This window comes from Rhamphochromis longiceps, linkage group LG7 (assembly GCF_057381845.1).
Source record: "Rhamphochromis longiceps isolate RC_006_pf linkage group LG7, R_longiceps_female_GT1.1, whole genome shotgun sequence".
NCBI classification, from domain to species: domain Eukaryota; kingdom Metazoa; phylum Chordata; class Actinopteri; order Cichliformes; family Cichlidae; genus Rhamphochromis; species Rhamphochromis longiceps.
Window position 1 is genome coordinate 65,950,712 of NC_140563.1, and position 13,779 is coordinate 65,964,490.

Here is a 13,779-nt window from a genome sequence, read left to right on the forward strand (position 1 = left end):
TTCCCACAGTACATTGTAAAAACATCTCTCCAGACATGATCATTATGTCTGAGGCCTCAAAACATCTGATCATAAAGCAGTTAATGCAGTACTTTTGTTAAAAATGGGATTGTTTCTGTCGTGCATTTCAATGATTTTATAAAAGTCAAAAACGTCTTTCAGAAACACAATGAGCAAATTCAGACCTGTCTTCATTCTGGTATGATCTAGTGATTGGGGGGCCTTTCCTGCAGTCTGGGTGAAAGATGGGCTGATCCTATATACAGTATCCAGTATCGGTCCGATCCTGACCTAAATTACTGGATCAGATATCGGCGAGAAATAAAAAATCAATTAAATATCACAAAAGCGCCTCACAGAACGTCCGACATGGCGTAACCCAGCTAGTGACCTTAGCACGTCGGAGCAGCAGCTGTTGCGTGCGAGACCTGTCGGCGGACTGGAGTTGCTTCACAATGAAGGCATCTGGAGCCTTGCACAGGAAAAACGTTTCTCCCACAGAAAACGCTACATCCAGATGAACAGAATCAACTTTCAGAGATTTACTTACCTGGATGATAGAGCATGCATCAAGATGACCATACAATGGTTAGACTCACGTCTTGAAACTTGAAATGTCTGAAAATACAGCCGTTGATAAATCCATGTTAGTGTGTTAGATTAATGCCTGAATGTTGCAATGCGCCATTTAAAAAAAGAACAGATTTACACACATGGCACATTAACATAGTTACTGGGAAGGCTCATGATCTCATGCAGCAATTTCCTAATGTTGTAAACCTGCTCAACATTTGGCAATAAAACCCATTCTGATTCTGATTCTGATTCTAAATAATGTCTTGTGTTGTTCTTCTGCACAGGGGCGCTACCAAGTTTGCTGACCACCCCAGTGGCCCCCTCCTTGACAAGACAGTCCTAGGTTGGCAAAAATGTTAATAAACGCGAGCACAAAAGAGAGGAAGGCACCCTAGTTGAAACATAAGCTTGTTATTTGTTCCTGCATTAAAGCATATTCTTAGCAGATCATCCAGCGACTGTGGTGTTGCAAGAATTTGCCCCACTTCATAAATCTTTTTTTTTTACCCTTGTGTTTCTTCTTCCTTTCTTTCTGTGTTTCTATTTTTCTCTTCTTACCCCCCTAATTCCAACGTGAACCGTAAAACCTTAGCCCTAGACCATGAGTAAAATTAAAGCTCTAAATCTTACAACATTTTTTACTCAAATCTTAAACTGGTGTGAATAAAATACCCAATAAATTATGCATATGCTATATTAAGGGAACATCAGTAAACTGCTCAAACAGAAAAAATGGGTAAAAGAAAAGACAGAAAGGAAATCCCTTGCATGGTATTTCCAAGTTTGTTTGTTTAGTTTTTTTTTGCTGTGTGTTAGGAAAGATTATTTCTGTTGCATTTACAGTCCAATGAGTATTAAAAAAGTAGTTTTATTGTATTCCAAAACTAAACAACTATTCCAGGTTCTTCCTTAGTTTCACTGAATATCGAGCTAACAAAGATGAGGAAGGATGACAAGATGATACTTATTAGTGACTCAGCCAGTGGATGGTACTACAGTGCAAATTATCCTTTGATGAGAAAAGCTGCTTATCACCCCCTTAAAATGTGAAGTCAACAAGGTTCCTAACAATAGACTAAAATACACAGGAGTACCTGTCATTATTTATTGCTGCCAATAGTCAGGAACAGTTTCTGACTGATTCATCTTACAAAGTGAAATAGAAACAAAAAGCTCAGATATAGAATCACAGACACGTGTTTCAAGTCTTTCACACAGTATAGAAAGATATTTTACTGCAGTGGAAAAACCTTCCCAGATAACTAATAATAGCACACATTACTCTACAGTAAACCTCATTCTCTCACAGTGAGTCGCTGTACTGACTGACATTTATTCTATACTAATAACTGCCTTGTGTTCAGTTGTTTCACTCTTCAGTATGGGAAGCATCATGCCCAAGGGCAGCCAGCAAACAAACCGCCAACGTTCTAATCAGTAGATAACATGCGCTATGTCCTGAGCTACAGCGCTTCAGCCACCCCTGATAATAGAAACATATTTATTCAATCCAAACCTTCTTTGTTTTGTCTTGAGTGATACTTTGTATCATTACTTTTGAGACTCTGAGAATGTAGGTTAAAAGTTGCTGAAATTCAGAATCAGTTAATGCAATACTTTTGTTAAACACCTTTATCTGAAAGTCTGTGTTTCAATCACAAGTGGATTCTTTAGTTTAAAATCCATAGTGATGGCGTACAGAAGTAAAATTACAATAATTATGTCACTGTCTAAACACTTGTGCATGTAACTGTATCCTACATATGTTAGAAACACCCACTTTGGACAACTTACTACAGATATACATAGATTTTACAGTATATGACAAGTACTGGCTTTCTAAGACAAGCATGCATATTCCTGTAACTCCATTAAATTTGTTTTTCTTTTTTCACGGTAAGGATTAATAGATGAGCCATATTTTGCTGTAGTGTGTGATACATATGAGGAAACATGACAAGTGACGCCAAAAGCAGCAAACCTGTCTACAGCAAAGTCTGTCATGATAAAGTGGCAAGTAGCGTTACTACTCCCTCTTGTGCTGACAAGTTGCAATAACACCAAAAACATGAAATGGCTCTAACACACCGGCCCCTAATTGTTCTTTGGCAGAGCACATAACAATTTCACATTTCACAAAAATAACAGAGCCATTACTTCAATAATTACAAAGGCATCAAATACTTAACGAAGAAAGAACGAAACCTTTTGCAAATTAATCATCGTAATTTGTATTGACTTCAAAAAGGTGGCGAATTTTGGTCAAGAGCCTTTCAACGATCCTTGTCTTAGTTTTTTAGACCCCAGATTAAACGAGTCCTCCTTTGTCAGGATACACCTCAAGCACTTTTCAAAGGAATGTGGGGACAACGTGGTGCTTTGGGATGAACTACGCAACATCGTCTCCAGATGAAAGGCTTTTTCTTTCTTTGTTCCATTCTTGCCTTTCTTGCAACAATGGCAAATATTCTCAAGTCCATCTTTTCCAGAAGAGATGGCCCAATTATTGAATTTGTTTCCATCTTCTTAGATATTGCTCAATCCTTTTGAAAACTCCTGGTGGGAGAACTGGTTTTCCTTTCAGTAAAAGAATGATTTGGCGTAAGTGGGATATTTGTTGCGATCATCAATTAATGTAATGGGACGGTCATTCAAAATGTTTTCGCGCAATATAGTGCGTAGCCCTTTGTCGTCGTTGCATTGTCTCACTCACAGCATGACTATTTTCTTCAACCCATTTAATTAGAGCAGGTAGGCATCCATGTCAGTCAAGTCGAGCAGCCACCTCTACTTTTTCTGGTATACCGAAAAAGTAAATTGGGTGGTTGTTACATTAAAAAAGTCTAACTTGTAATTTGAACGCAATAATTTCGTGTTTCTATGAACGTAATTAAATCATGAAGGATCTGTACGAAATTCAACAACTTAATTTGTTCTTGTTGAGATGACATGATACAGTCTAGTAAGAGTGGTTAGTTGCTGAACTCATAAAATTCACAAGATCGAACGAGATCTCAAACTGCAGGAAAATCACTGGAGTTAAAAGAGGCAGACAACTACACACACACCACGTGCATGCTATTGCTATTTATTGTGGATTAACCTGTCAAGGACAAAAACAAAAAAAAATCTGCATCAAATACAGGAAATCATAGCTTTCTTGTGTTTCCTAGATTGTTGGCATGGTGGTTAGTGCTGTTGCTTCACAGTAAGAAGGTCCTGGGTTCAAATCTACATTCTGGCTAGTTTGCAGTGGTTTCTCTCTGGGTATTCTGGTTTCCTCCCACAATTAAAAGTCATGCAGTTATTAGGGTTAACTGGTGATTCTAAATTACCTGTGAATGTAAGTGCAAATGGTTGTTTGTTTCTATGTGATAGACTGGTGAGCTATCCAGGGTGTACCCTGCCTTGTAACCTATCGCTTCAGGGTTATTTCCCAGCCCCCCTGCAACCAGGATAAAGATAGAAGGATAGTTGTTGAAGACCCATTCAATTTTTATGGTAACCAGGATCTACACTTTGTTGAACATTATGTAATATGAAGACAACATGTAGTATTTAAGTGACCAAGTAGTATTGGGGTAAAAGTTATTGAATACTGTTGAAATAAAATGACAAAATTGTGAAGGATTAAAATATTCCAAGAGCTCAACTTACTTCATCTAAACATGTTTCAATCGCGTTTTATGAACACAAAATGCACAGGTTTATTGAATATGAAAAAGTTGTGTTGATTTAACTCAGTTGTTTAAGTTTCTGCCAAAGCAAAACATTTGTGTGCAACCAATGTCCACTATTGAATCAAGGCAATCCAACATGGCCTTTTTTTCAGTGTACTGTGAGCTTCATGAACTACCTGTCCATTTAAGTCTCTCTGAAATGGAGAGTGCTGTGATCTTATGTGTGTGTATTTAAAACCTCAACTCTGCTGATACAAAAGAGACCCAAACCAGTGCAAAAGAGATTCAAAACCAGTGTTTTAATGAGTAGAATAAGCCATTTAAAGTTTCCATTGATTGAATAAACCTCAAATTTGAGTGCTTATCATGTAAAATATTGCAAAATATAGCAAATTTCCAAAAATGTACAAGTGAAGATATTGTTTTATTCAGAACACTCAGTCATTTAGGAAAACCAAAACTCTCACAAAGTTGTGACTGAAGTCCATCTTTAGTGTAAGTGTCAGGGTTCCTGGGTCGTTGACCCAGTGATTTCAGTTTGTTCATGTTCAGTTTGGTTCGCCACATTAATGTTCTCACTTCCTGTCTTTTCCCGTGTCAGCTTGTCTCCCGTGTCATTAGTCGGATTATGTTCAGCCCTGTACTCACCTGTTTCCAATCATTGTCATCATTCAACCTGTGTATTTAAGTTCCTCGGTTTCACCAGTTCTCTGTCGTGTCATTGATGTTGATGTTAATGATGTATGTCTGATGTCGTCTGTATGTCCAGTCAGTATGTCCAGTCAGTCAGTCCTTTGTTCATTCATTCATTCATTCAGTCAGCCAGCCATTTCCTCCCTCTGTACTGTTTGCTCACTCCTTCGGCAATAAACATCCACCTTCACCTACCTGCCTGTGAGTCCAGCGTTTGGGTCCTCCTTCTCTCATCCACGACACTACCCTTGACAGAATGACACGACCCCGCGTTGTGGACCCAGCGGACCCTGAACTTTTCGAGCGGCAGGAGGCAGCGCTCCTTCGCTGGACGGAGGGGCTTCGGGGAAAACAGCGGCTCTTCGCGGAGAGAGAGCACGTCTTCGAGGGGACTCGCCTGGCTCTGGGCGGGCCTCGGAGACGCCACGTTCCCCCACCTGCTGCCTCAGCTGCACCGGAGCATTCGCCGCGGAGAGTGGGCGTCACAGCCCAAGCTTCGGCCGCTCGCTCTCCCGCCGCTTCGCTCCTCGCTCGCCCGCCAGCCTTTTCACTCTCCAGCCTTTCCGCCTCGCCACGGCACAGCGGCTACACCTCCCATCTCGGCTCAGCGGAGGCTACCGCGCCAGAGGCTCAGCCGTTTACCCGGCCCGCTTCCTCTTCCCGGGGAAAGCGGCGCACACGCCGCCATAAAACGGACTCTGTTCAGCAACTCCCGGTGGTGAGTTCCAGTGACTGTTTTCCACACCCCTCATCTGATTATCCACTTAAAACACACAACAGACTCTTTTCTGATTCATGGGGAGTTTCCCTCCTTGAGGATGATGTGGACTGGGAGGATTTCTTCTGCTCTGGCTCCCCAAAGACTGTTCAGTCAAAAACTGTAAATAGTGGTGGCAGAAAGACCAGAATACAACCAGATAGACCTGTCAGTGTCACTCACCCAGTCGTTATTTCCACTCCTATCAGTCAGCCTACACCCACTCCAGTGCCAGCTCCCAGGAGGAGGGCAGCTGCGACCCAGTCTACCTCCACACCCGCTCCTGTTTCTCGGGTGGGGGTGACTGGTGTCCAGCCACCTTCTGTGCCTGTCCCAGCGCCCAGGCTGAGGGCAGCCAGAACCCAGCCTGACCTCCCTGGAGGCTTGGAAGAGCTAACCGGTCCACCTACTACTTCACCCTTTCATCCACCTCCTGATCCAGCTTTTCACGCCCTCGCAGTATCACTGGTTAGACTAGCTGAACTGTCCCCTGCCCAGGCACCAGCCTTACGAGCCCAAGCCGTAATTTTATCTCCGTCACTAGCTCACTCTTTAGCTCAGCCATTAGCCTCACCGGCCTCTGTTTATCCGTCAGTCTCCTTAGTCCAATCAGTTCCCTCACCTGCTGTCCAGTCTCCTGCTGCCCTCCAGTCAGTTCAGCCACCTGTAGCTCAGTCTCCACCTGTCCTCCAGTCACCTGTAGCTCAGTCTCCACCTGTCCTCCAGTCGCCTGTAGTCCAGTCTCCACCTGTCCTCCAGTCGCCTGTAGTCCAGTCTCCACCTGTCCTCCAGTCGCCTGTAGTCCAGTCCCCACCTGTCCTCCAGTCGCCTGTAGTCCAGTCCCCACCTGTCCTCCACTCTTCTGTAGTCCAGTCTGCCGCCCAGTGCCCTGTAGTGCAGTCGCCTCCTGTTTCCCAGTCACCTGTCCACCATCCCGTCCAGTTCCCGGACCTGCAGCCACAGCACCCTGAGCCAGCTGTGAGCCTTCCTGCTTCTCAGCCAGGGGTTTCCGCACCCGCTGGCCCGGCCGCTCCTCAGCCAGGGGTTTCCGCACCCGCTGGCCCGGCCGCTCCTCAGCCAGGGGTTTCCGCGCCCGCTGGCCCGGCCGCTCCTCAGCCAGGGGTTTCCGCGCCCGCTGGCCCGGCCGCTCCTCAGCCAGGGGCCTCCGCGCCTGCTGGCCCTGCCTGTCTCCGGCCAGAGGCCTCCGCGCCTGCATCGCCTGGTCAGGCCTCTGCCTCAGCTGCACCCACGCCCGGCCCGGCCTCTGCCTCAGCTGCACCCACGCCCGGCCCGGCCTCTGCCTCAGCTGCACCCACGCCCGGCCCGGCCTCTGCCTCAGCTGCGGCCTCTGCCTCAGCTGCGGCCTCTGCCTCAGCTGCGGCCTCAGAGCCTTCGTCCGCTGCAGCCTCAGAGCCTTCGTCCGCTGCAGCCTCAGAGCCTTCGTCCGCTGCAGCCTCAGAGCCTTCGTCCGCTGCAGCCTCAGAGCCTTCGTCCGCTGCAGCCTCAGAGCCTTCGTCCGCTGCAGCCTCAGAGCCTTCGTCCGCTGCAGCCTCAGAGCCTTCGTCCGCTGCAGCCTCAGAGCCTTCGTCCGCTGCAGCCTCAGAGCCTTCGTCCGCTGCAGCCTCAGAGCCTTCGTCCGCTGCAGCCTCAGAGCCTTCGTCCGCTGCAGCCTCAGAGCCTTCGTCCGCTGCAGCCTCAGAGCCTTCGTCCGCTGCAGCCTCAGAGCCTTCGTCCGCTGCAGCCTCAGAGCCTTCGTCCGCTGCAGCCTCAGTGCCTTCGTCCGCTGCAGCCTCAGTGCCTTCGTCCGCTGCAGCCTCAGTGCCTTCGTCCGCTGCAGCCTCAGTGCCTTCGTCCGCTGCAGCCTCAGTGCCTTCGTCCGCTGCAGCCTCAGTGCCTTCGTCCGCTGCAGCCTCAGTGCCTTCGTCCGCTGCAGCCTCAGTGCCTTCGTCCGCTGCAGCCTCAGTGCCTTCGTCCGCTGCAGCCTCAGTGCCTTCAGCCTCAGTGCCTTCAGCCTCAGTGCCTTCAGCCTCAGTGCCTTCAGCCTCAGTGCCTTCAGCCTCAGTGCCTTCAGCCTCAGTGCCTTCAGCCTCAGTGCCTTCAGCCTCAGTGCCTTCAGCCTCAGTGCCTTCAGCCTCAGTGCCTTCAGCCTCGCCTGGCCCAGCCTCCGTGCCTTCAGCCTCGCCTGGCCCAGCCTCGTTTGGGTCTGGAGCTGAACGGCCATTTTCTAGACCGCTGGCTGGGCCACTGGCCGGGCGCCATCGCCGTCGTGGGCGGCCCGCGGACCCTCTTCGCCTGAGTGGCCGCCGTCGCCTTCCGCACGGCCGGCCCCCGGACCCTCTTCGCCTGAGTGGCCGCCGTCGCCTTCCGCACGGCCGGCCCCCGGACCCTCTTCGCCTGAGTGGCCGCCGTCGCCTTCCGCACGGCCGGCCCCCGGACCGCCTTCGCCTGAGTGGCCGCCGTCGCCTTCCGCACGGCCGGCCCCCCGACCGCCTTCGCCTGAGTGGCCGCCGTCGCCTTCCGCACGGCCGGCCCCCCGACCTGTGCCCACGTCGCCGCCGTTGCTTTCCACGCGGTCGGCCCCCGGACCAGTGCTGTCGCCGTTGCCGTCCGCACGGTCGGCCCCCTGAACTGTCTCGTCTCGGCCACGGGCCGCACGGACGCCCACCTGAACTGTCTCGTCTCGGCCACGGGCCGCGTGGACGCCCACCTGAACTGTCTCGTCTCGGCCACGGGTCACGGGGGCGCCCACCTGAACTGTCTTGGTGTGGACTCCGTCCCTCCGTCCTGGGCCCCCTCCGCCCGCCCTGTTCTGGTTTTTTTTTTTTCTTTCTCTTTTGGCCGTCGGGTGCCGGCCTTTGAAGGGGGGGGTGCTGTCAGGGTTCCTGGGTCGTTGACCCAGTGATTTCAGTTTGTTCATGTTCAGTTTGGTTCGCCACATTAATGTTCTCACTTCCTGTCTTTTCCCGTGTCAGCTTGTCTCCCGTGTCATTAGTCGGATTATGTTCAGCCCTGTACTCACCTGTTTCCAATCATTGTCATCATTCAACCTGTGTATTTAAGTTCCTCGGTTTCACCAGTTCTCTGTCGTGTCATTGATGTTAATGATGTATGTCTGATGTCGTCTGTATGTCCAGTCAGTCAGTCCTTTGTTCATTCATTCATTCATTCAGTCAGCCAGCCATTTCCTCCCTCTGTACTGTTTGCTCACTCCTTCGGCAATAAACATCCACCTTCACCTACCTGCCTGTGAGTCCAGCGTTTGGGTCCTCCTTCTCTCATCCACGACACTACCCTTGACAGTAAGTGTTTGGCAATTTTTCATGTGCTCAAAAAAATCACTATCAACATTTTCCCAGATATCACCCTAAACACAATTAATAGTAGTTAATTTACCCACTTTCTCTTACTCTGAAGAGATAAATCAACATGATTTAACATTTGCTACTCATTCAAGTCATTTCAACGTCAAGCCTAAATGTACCATCACAGATTAAATGTTCTATGATGTTTATATGTGATGTTATTCTGTCTGTGCAGACAGCAAGAGATATTTGATTTTCATTAATTTCTCAGAGTTGGTTGCTGTATTAAAAGATGTATAACTGTGAACTTGACTCATTTGTTTTCAGACTGATATCAGATGAGCAACATTTATGGCAGGTTGGTTGGTGTACTTTACAATCTCTTTTTGCAGCAATGAATAAATAAATAACTATAAGTTTTGTCTACTTATAGAGACACTTCAGGAAAAGTCATGTGATCGTGGCACGCAAACACTAAATGTACATTAACAGAATACTGTGCTGCCTTTTCACATTTCAGTCTTCTTACAGTGTCCGTGCTTTAAAAATGGACATTATGACAGTGTTCTCTGTTTTTAATAGTCGTACCCTAATGTAGTTTTTTGTGCGGTCCATCTGTCAGAAAGTCTTTGTCATTCTTGTTGTAACTGTTGTCCATGTGCTGTGTTTTATCAGGTGACCAGCTGAGCTGTTCTTGTGGTACCAGCAGATCTACGTAGAGATTCTTCTGCTCTATTTCACTGTTTACCATCGTGTACCCGAGATAAGACATGGCCTCTTCACACACTTCCTGTACTCGTTTGACCGTGTTGTGTGGCAGCATGGTGCGCCAAGCCTGAGAGATGTCAGTGGCGCTTCGCGATGTGATGTCAAAAGCCTCTTTAATGGAGCCTTTGCCTTTTCCGTGGGTCACCTGGTAGATCCATGTGGCCAGCTGTGTGGTCATCTCCAGACCTACAAACTGATACAAGGATTTGATCTCCTTGACTGGGTTGCGCGTCACATCCTCGTAGCGAACCAGTTTGTAGCGGCCTTTTAGAAACGGAGGAGGCTTCAGGACCGCCCTCTTATTGATACGCAAGTGGCTTCGACAGATCTCCTGCATGACCTGATACTGTACCTCTGCTTCATTGATGGGTTTCTGCTCCAAGACGATCGCGTTATCACTCGCTAAGTATTCAGCTACCTTTTCCTTAGACCGCATCACTCCCCGTGGGTCTCGGACCAGGTGGATGATGCGGAGATTTAAGTTTGGGTCCAGCAATAGTGGGTAGAGGGATTCTAGCTCAAAGATGCGCACTTCCTTGTACACCACATGAGAGTAAAAGCCACACACCTGCTCTACAATCTTCAGGTCCCGAGGTTTACAATTCTGTTGGCAGTGTGTCTTGTTGCTGAGCTGATTACGTGGCATGAGAGGACAGACCGGGGGTGAGCACAGAGCTCGACTGTGACTCCACATAAACAACTCTTTCTGGTTCTCTGGAAGGTAGGACTCCATCACTGAGAAGTCACACTGGAACAGGCTCCGTAAGAGATCCCTCAAGGCCATTCGAAGTGCCCGTGCACCATTTTGCCTCAGCTGGGTCCACACATGCCAGCCAGGCTCCATAAGATAGAAGACAGACGGGTGCTGACTGAATACCTGGCCCAGGAAGGATGAGCCTGATCTCCATGATGACAACAATAGAACGTGGACTTTGTCATTGGAGGGTTGTGGGTCATAGAGGCTGAGCTGCATGTACCAGCCGCTGACCAGCAACAATGTTGCCCCACATAGGATCACTTGGAACTTCATGGTGTTGTGGTTCACTCTGTTGTGCAACATTATGGCTGTGAGCTGCTGTCCAGTCAGTGGTGCTTTGTGCGAATTCTTCTCTCTTCAATCTTGTCTTAAGCTGTGTCTCTATATGGTGGAGAAACTAAACCGAAACGGCAAACATTAACCAGTGATACTTTTTGTAAGGGTCATTTCATCAGCACAGAATTTTAGCTTAAAAAATCTTGCATACTCCTTCTGTTTCCCTTGTTTGTCTCTCACTGTGTGTGTGTGTGTGTGTGTGTGTGTGTGTGTGCGGTTTTACCACAAAGGTCTGCTACCCAGTACCCAGTTGGAATTAAAGGTTATCCAGTATTCTGGGCTGTAGAATCTACCGTAGCATCGCAGAACAGAGCGTGTCCACAGTCCTTTGAGTATCCCAGGGGAGCTCTCCTCTCCTTCTCCGCTTCCTCTGTCAAATGCTGCTGCTCGGATAATTATTTTCTTTAGTCCCCGGGCGTGTAAAAAGCGGAGATTTTGGGCGGAGTCTTGCATGCACAGAGTTGACGGTGTGGCAGGGGACTGCCACAGCCGATGCTATCGTCACCTTCCGGCATAACAGGTCAGCTGGGGGATGTTCGAAAGCTGGAACAGAACTGTTAAAAAGCCGTAATTTACATTTACCCAACTGCCGACATCGTTTAAGACATTTGCTCTTTATGTGTTAATTATCTTGTGGTTCTGTCTGTGTTTTATATCTTCTGGTGTGCCAAAATATGATCATCTGCCAAACAGTAATTTCGGATGTTCCCAAAAAGCGATTGCCCGTACCTGTAAAATACTTATTTGTTGAATTATAATATATGAAAAGTGTCTAATGCCTCACTCACGAATGGTATCAATTCATCTTGAGCTACAAACAACATTCTGGCTGCATCAGTTTTTAACACAGCAACTTTTATATATGCTCAAGAGTTAAAAAGATATTTTAACTGGCCTAAAGGGCTGGATTGATTAAATTGTAGGTACAATATCATAAAGATAGCCTACAAGTCATAAAGATAAAGAACAGGTAATGTCTTTAATTTATATATAACCTTGTGAATCCTGTTCGTTATTTAACAATATGAGTAAGACATCACACACACACACACACACACACACACACACACACACACACACACGCAAAACAAGACATTGGACATGCAAACGTAGCAGCCACGATAACACAAAAAAACAAATATATATATATATATATATATATATATATATATATATATATATATATATATATATATATATATATATATATATATATATATTTTCCTCCCCCCCCCCATTTCTTTGTACTTTCACGTCCATTCCGAGAATTCTGGCAATTTCCCTTAAGGAACTCGGTGACATTTGTGAGTTCTTATAAGCGATGATTATTATTTTCTCCGAGGTCTGCAGCAGATCTTATGAACTAGACCAGCAAAAATGCCACTTACTGCCGTTGGGGGTGAGTGGATGAAAACAGGACAAAGACACGGTGAAAGAGAGGCAGAGGTGAATAACCAATGATTAAATGCGTAAAGAGAGGCGTAAAAACACGCAGCGAGTGAAAAAGGTGAGTGAAGAAACAATGCGTCATGTGCAGCTACAAAGAAGTCATTCATCAGGTTTTGCAGTTACCGTTAAAGCATGAGCTCACATCGAAATTGCAAAACAACTGGAAAGACTGTCCAAGTTTGTGGTACGTCACCAAACAAGAGCATGTAGCAGAACAAGCTGCGTGTCACTGTAAGAGAGGATTTGACAGGTTTTTCATTGTTTTTGCAACCCGCACACACTTAAACACTCAACACCCCTGACTTTCTGAAGCTTCCCATTATACCGGTTATACTTTCTGTAACAACATTTAATGTGCTGTCTTTTATCAAGAGGGATGATTGGTGGAAGACAATGCATGTTTTGATAATCACTTAATTATTTCAGCTATTTTACAAGCAGATATGCTGACTTATCAACATCTGCTTTTCTTTGTCTGATATGACAAAGGTCTAGGTAGTCTAGGTATCATTCTGCAAAAGACCAAATAATTAAAATAATAAAAAATAATAATTATAGGCAGTTTGGCGATTATTAGAAATACTTATCTGCAACCACAGTGCTGTTATCCTCCAATGATTTCAAAGGGCAGCAAAGTTGATTCTCAGAATCAGAGAGTCATCTGAGTCAATTAATATTTTAAGTGACTTGGCATTGTTAAGCTCGTTTTCTGAAAGATTATGTCATAATTGTCCTGAAATTTGCTGTCCAAAGTCCAAAATTTCTGCTGGTGTCTGTTTGTGGTGAGCATCAGATCAAAGTTAAGAATTATAAATTGTAATTATAATTAGCTTCTAGTGCACTTTCAGGCCCGTGAGACTCATTTAGACTCTCGGACACTAAGCCATGGCTCTTTGCGAAGTGCACACATTTCTGCATATCTGCCATTCAAAGACACTTTTTATAGAGTTTATTTTATGTAATATTCAATACTGAACTGTATGTGGGAGCCGAATCTTCAGCCCTGCTGAGAATCCATGTGGGACTTTACTTCCATGGGCATATCATGCAGGCCAGTTACATGCAAATACCAAAGGGTCATTTATAGCTGACATATGAAATTATCTTGCAGACCAGTTATATATAACAGAATAGTAACTGCTCAGCTGGGGTTCCAAGCAATTCAAGCAGGTACTAAAATATGACATCATACCCAGAGTGCGTGCCACCAATTGGCTGGTCAGTGGTATCACTCAGTGGGTTATTCACAAAAATCAAAGCTGCTATTTCTGAAATCCAGCAACGAGGAAAATGGCTACAAAAACAATGCTCTGTTCATCCAGTCTCACAAAAAACCACAGACTGAGCAACAGTTACATCGTTGCCTCGACATCCACCTTTGTTGTAGCATTCATGTCACATACTAATTATGTCACAGGACCCTCGTCAGCATTGCTATGACGAAGACCACACACATTAGGT

The 13,779-nt window shown here is 46.3% G+C and overlaps 1 protein-coding gene across 1 annotated transcript; it reads right to left on the reverse strand.

Moving 5' to 3' along the window:
• Positions 1–9,004: 9,004 nt before the first annotated feature.
• On the reverse strand, positions 9,005–10,910 carry LOC146666726 (carbohydrate sulfotransferase 6-like). The gene has a single exon (XM_085411407.1). It carries the CDS (start codon positions 10,834–10,836, stop codon positions 9,598–9,600), a length of 1,239 nt encoding a protein of 412 aa, XP_085267533.1. The 5' UTR covers positions 10,837–10,910; the 3' UTR covers positions 9,005–9,597.
• Positions 10,911–13,779: the final 2,869 nt, after the last annotated feature.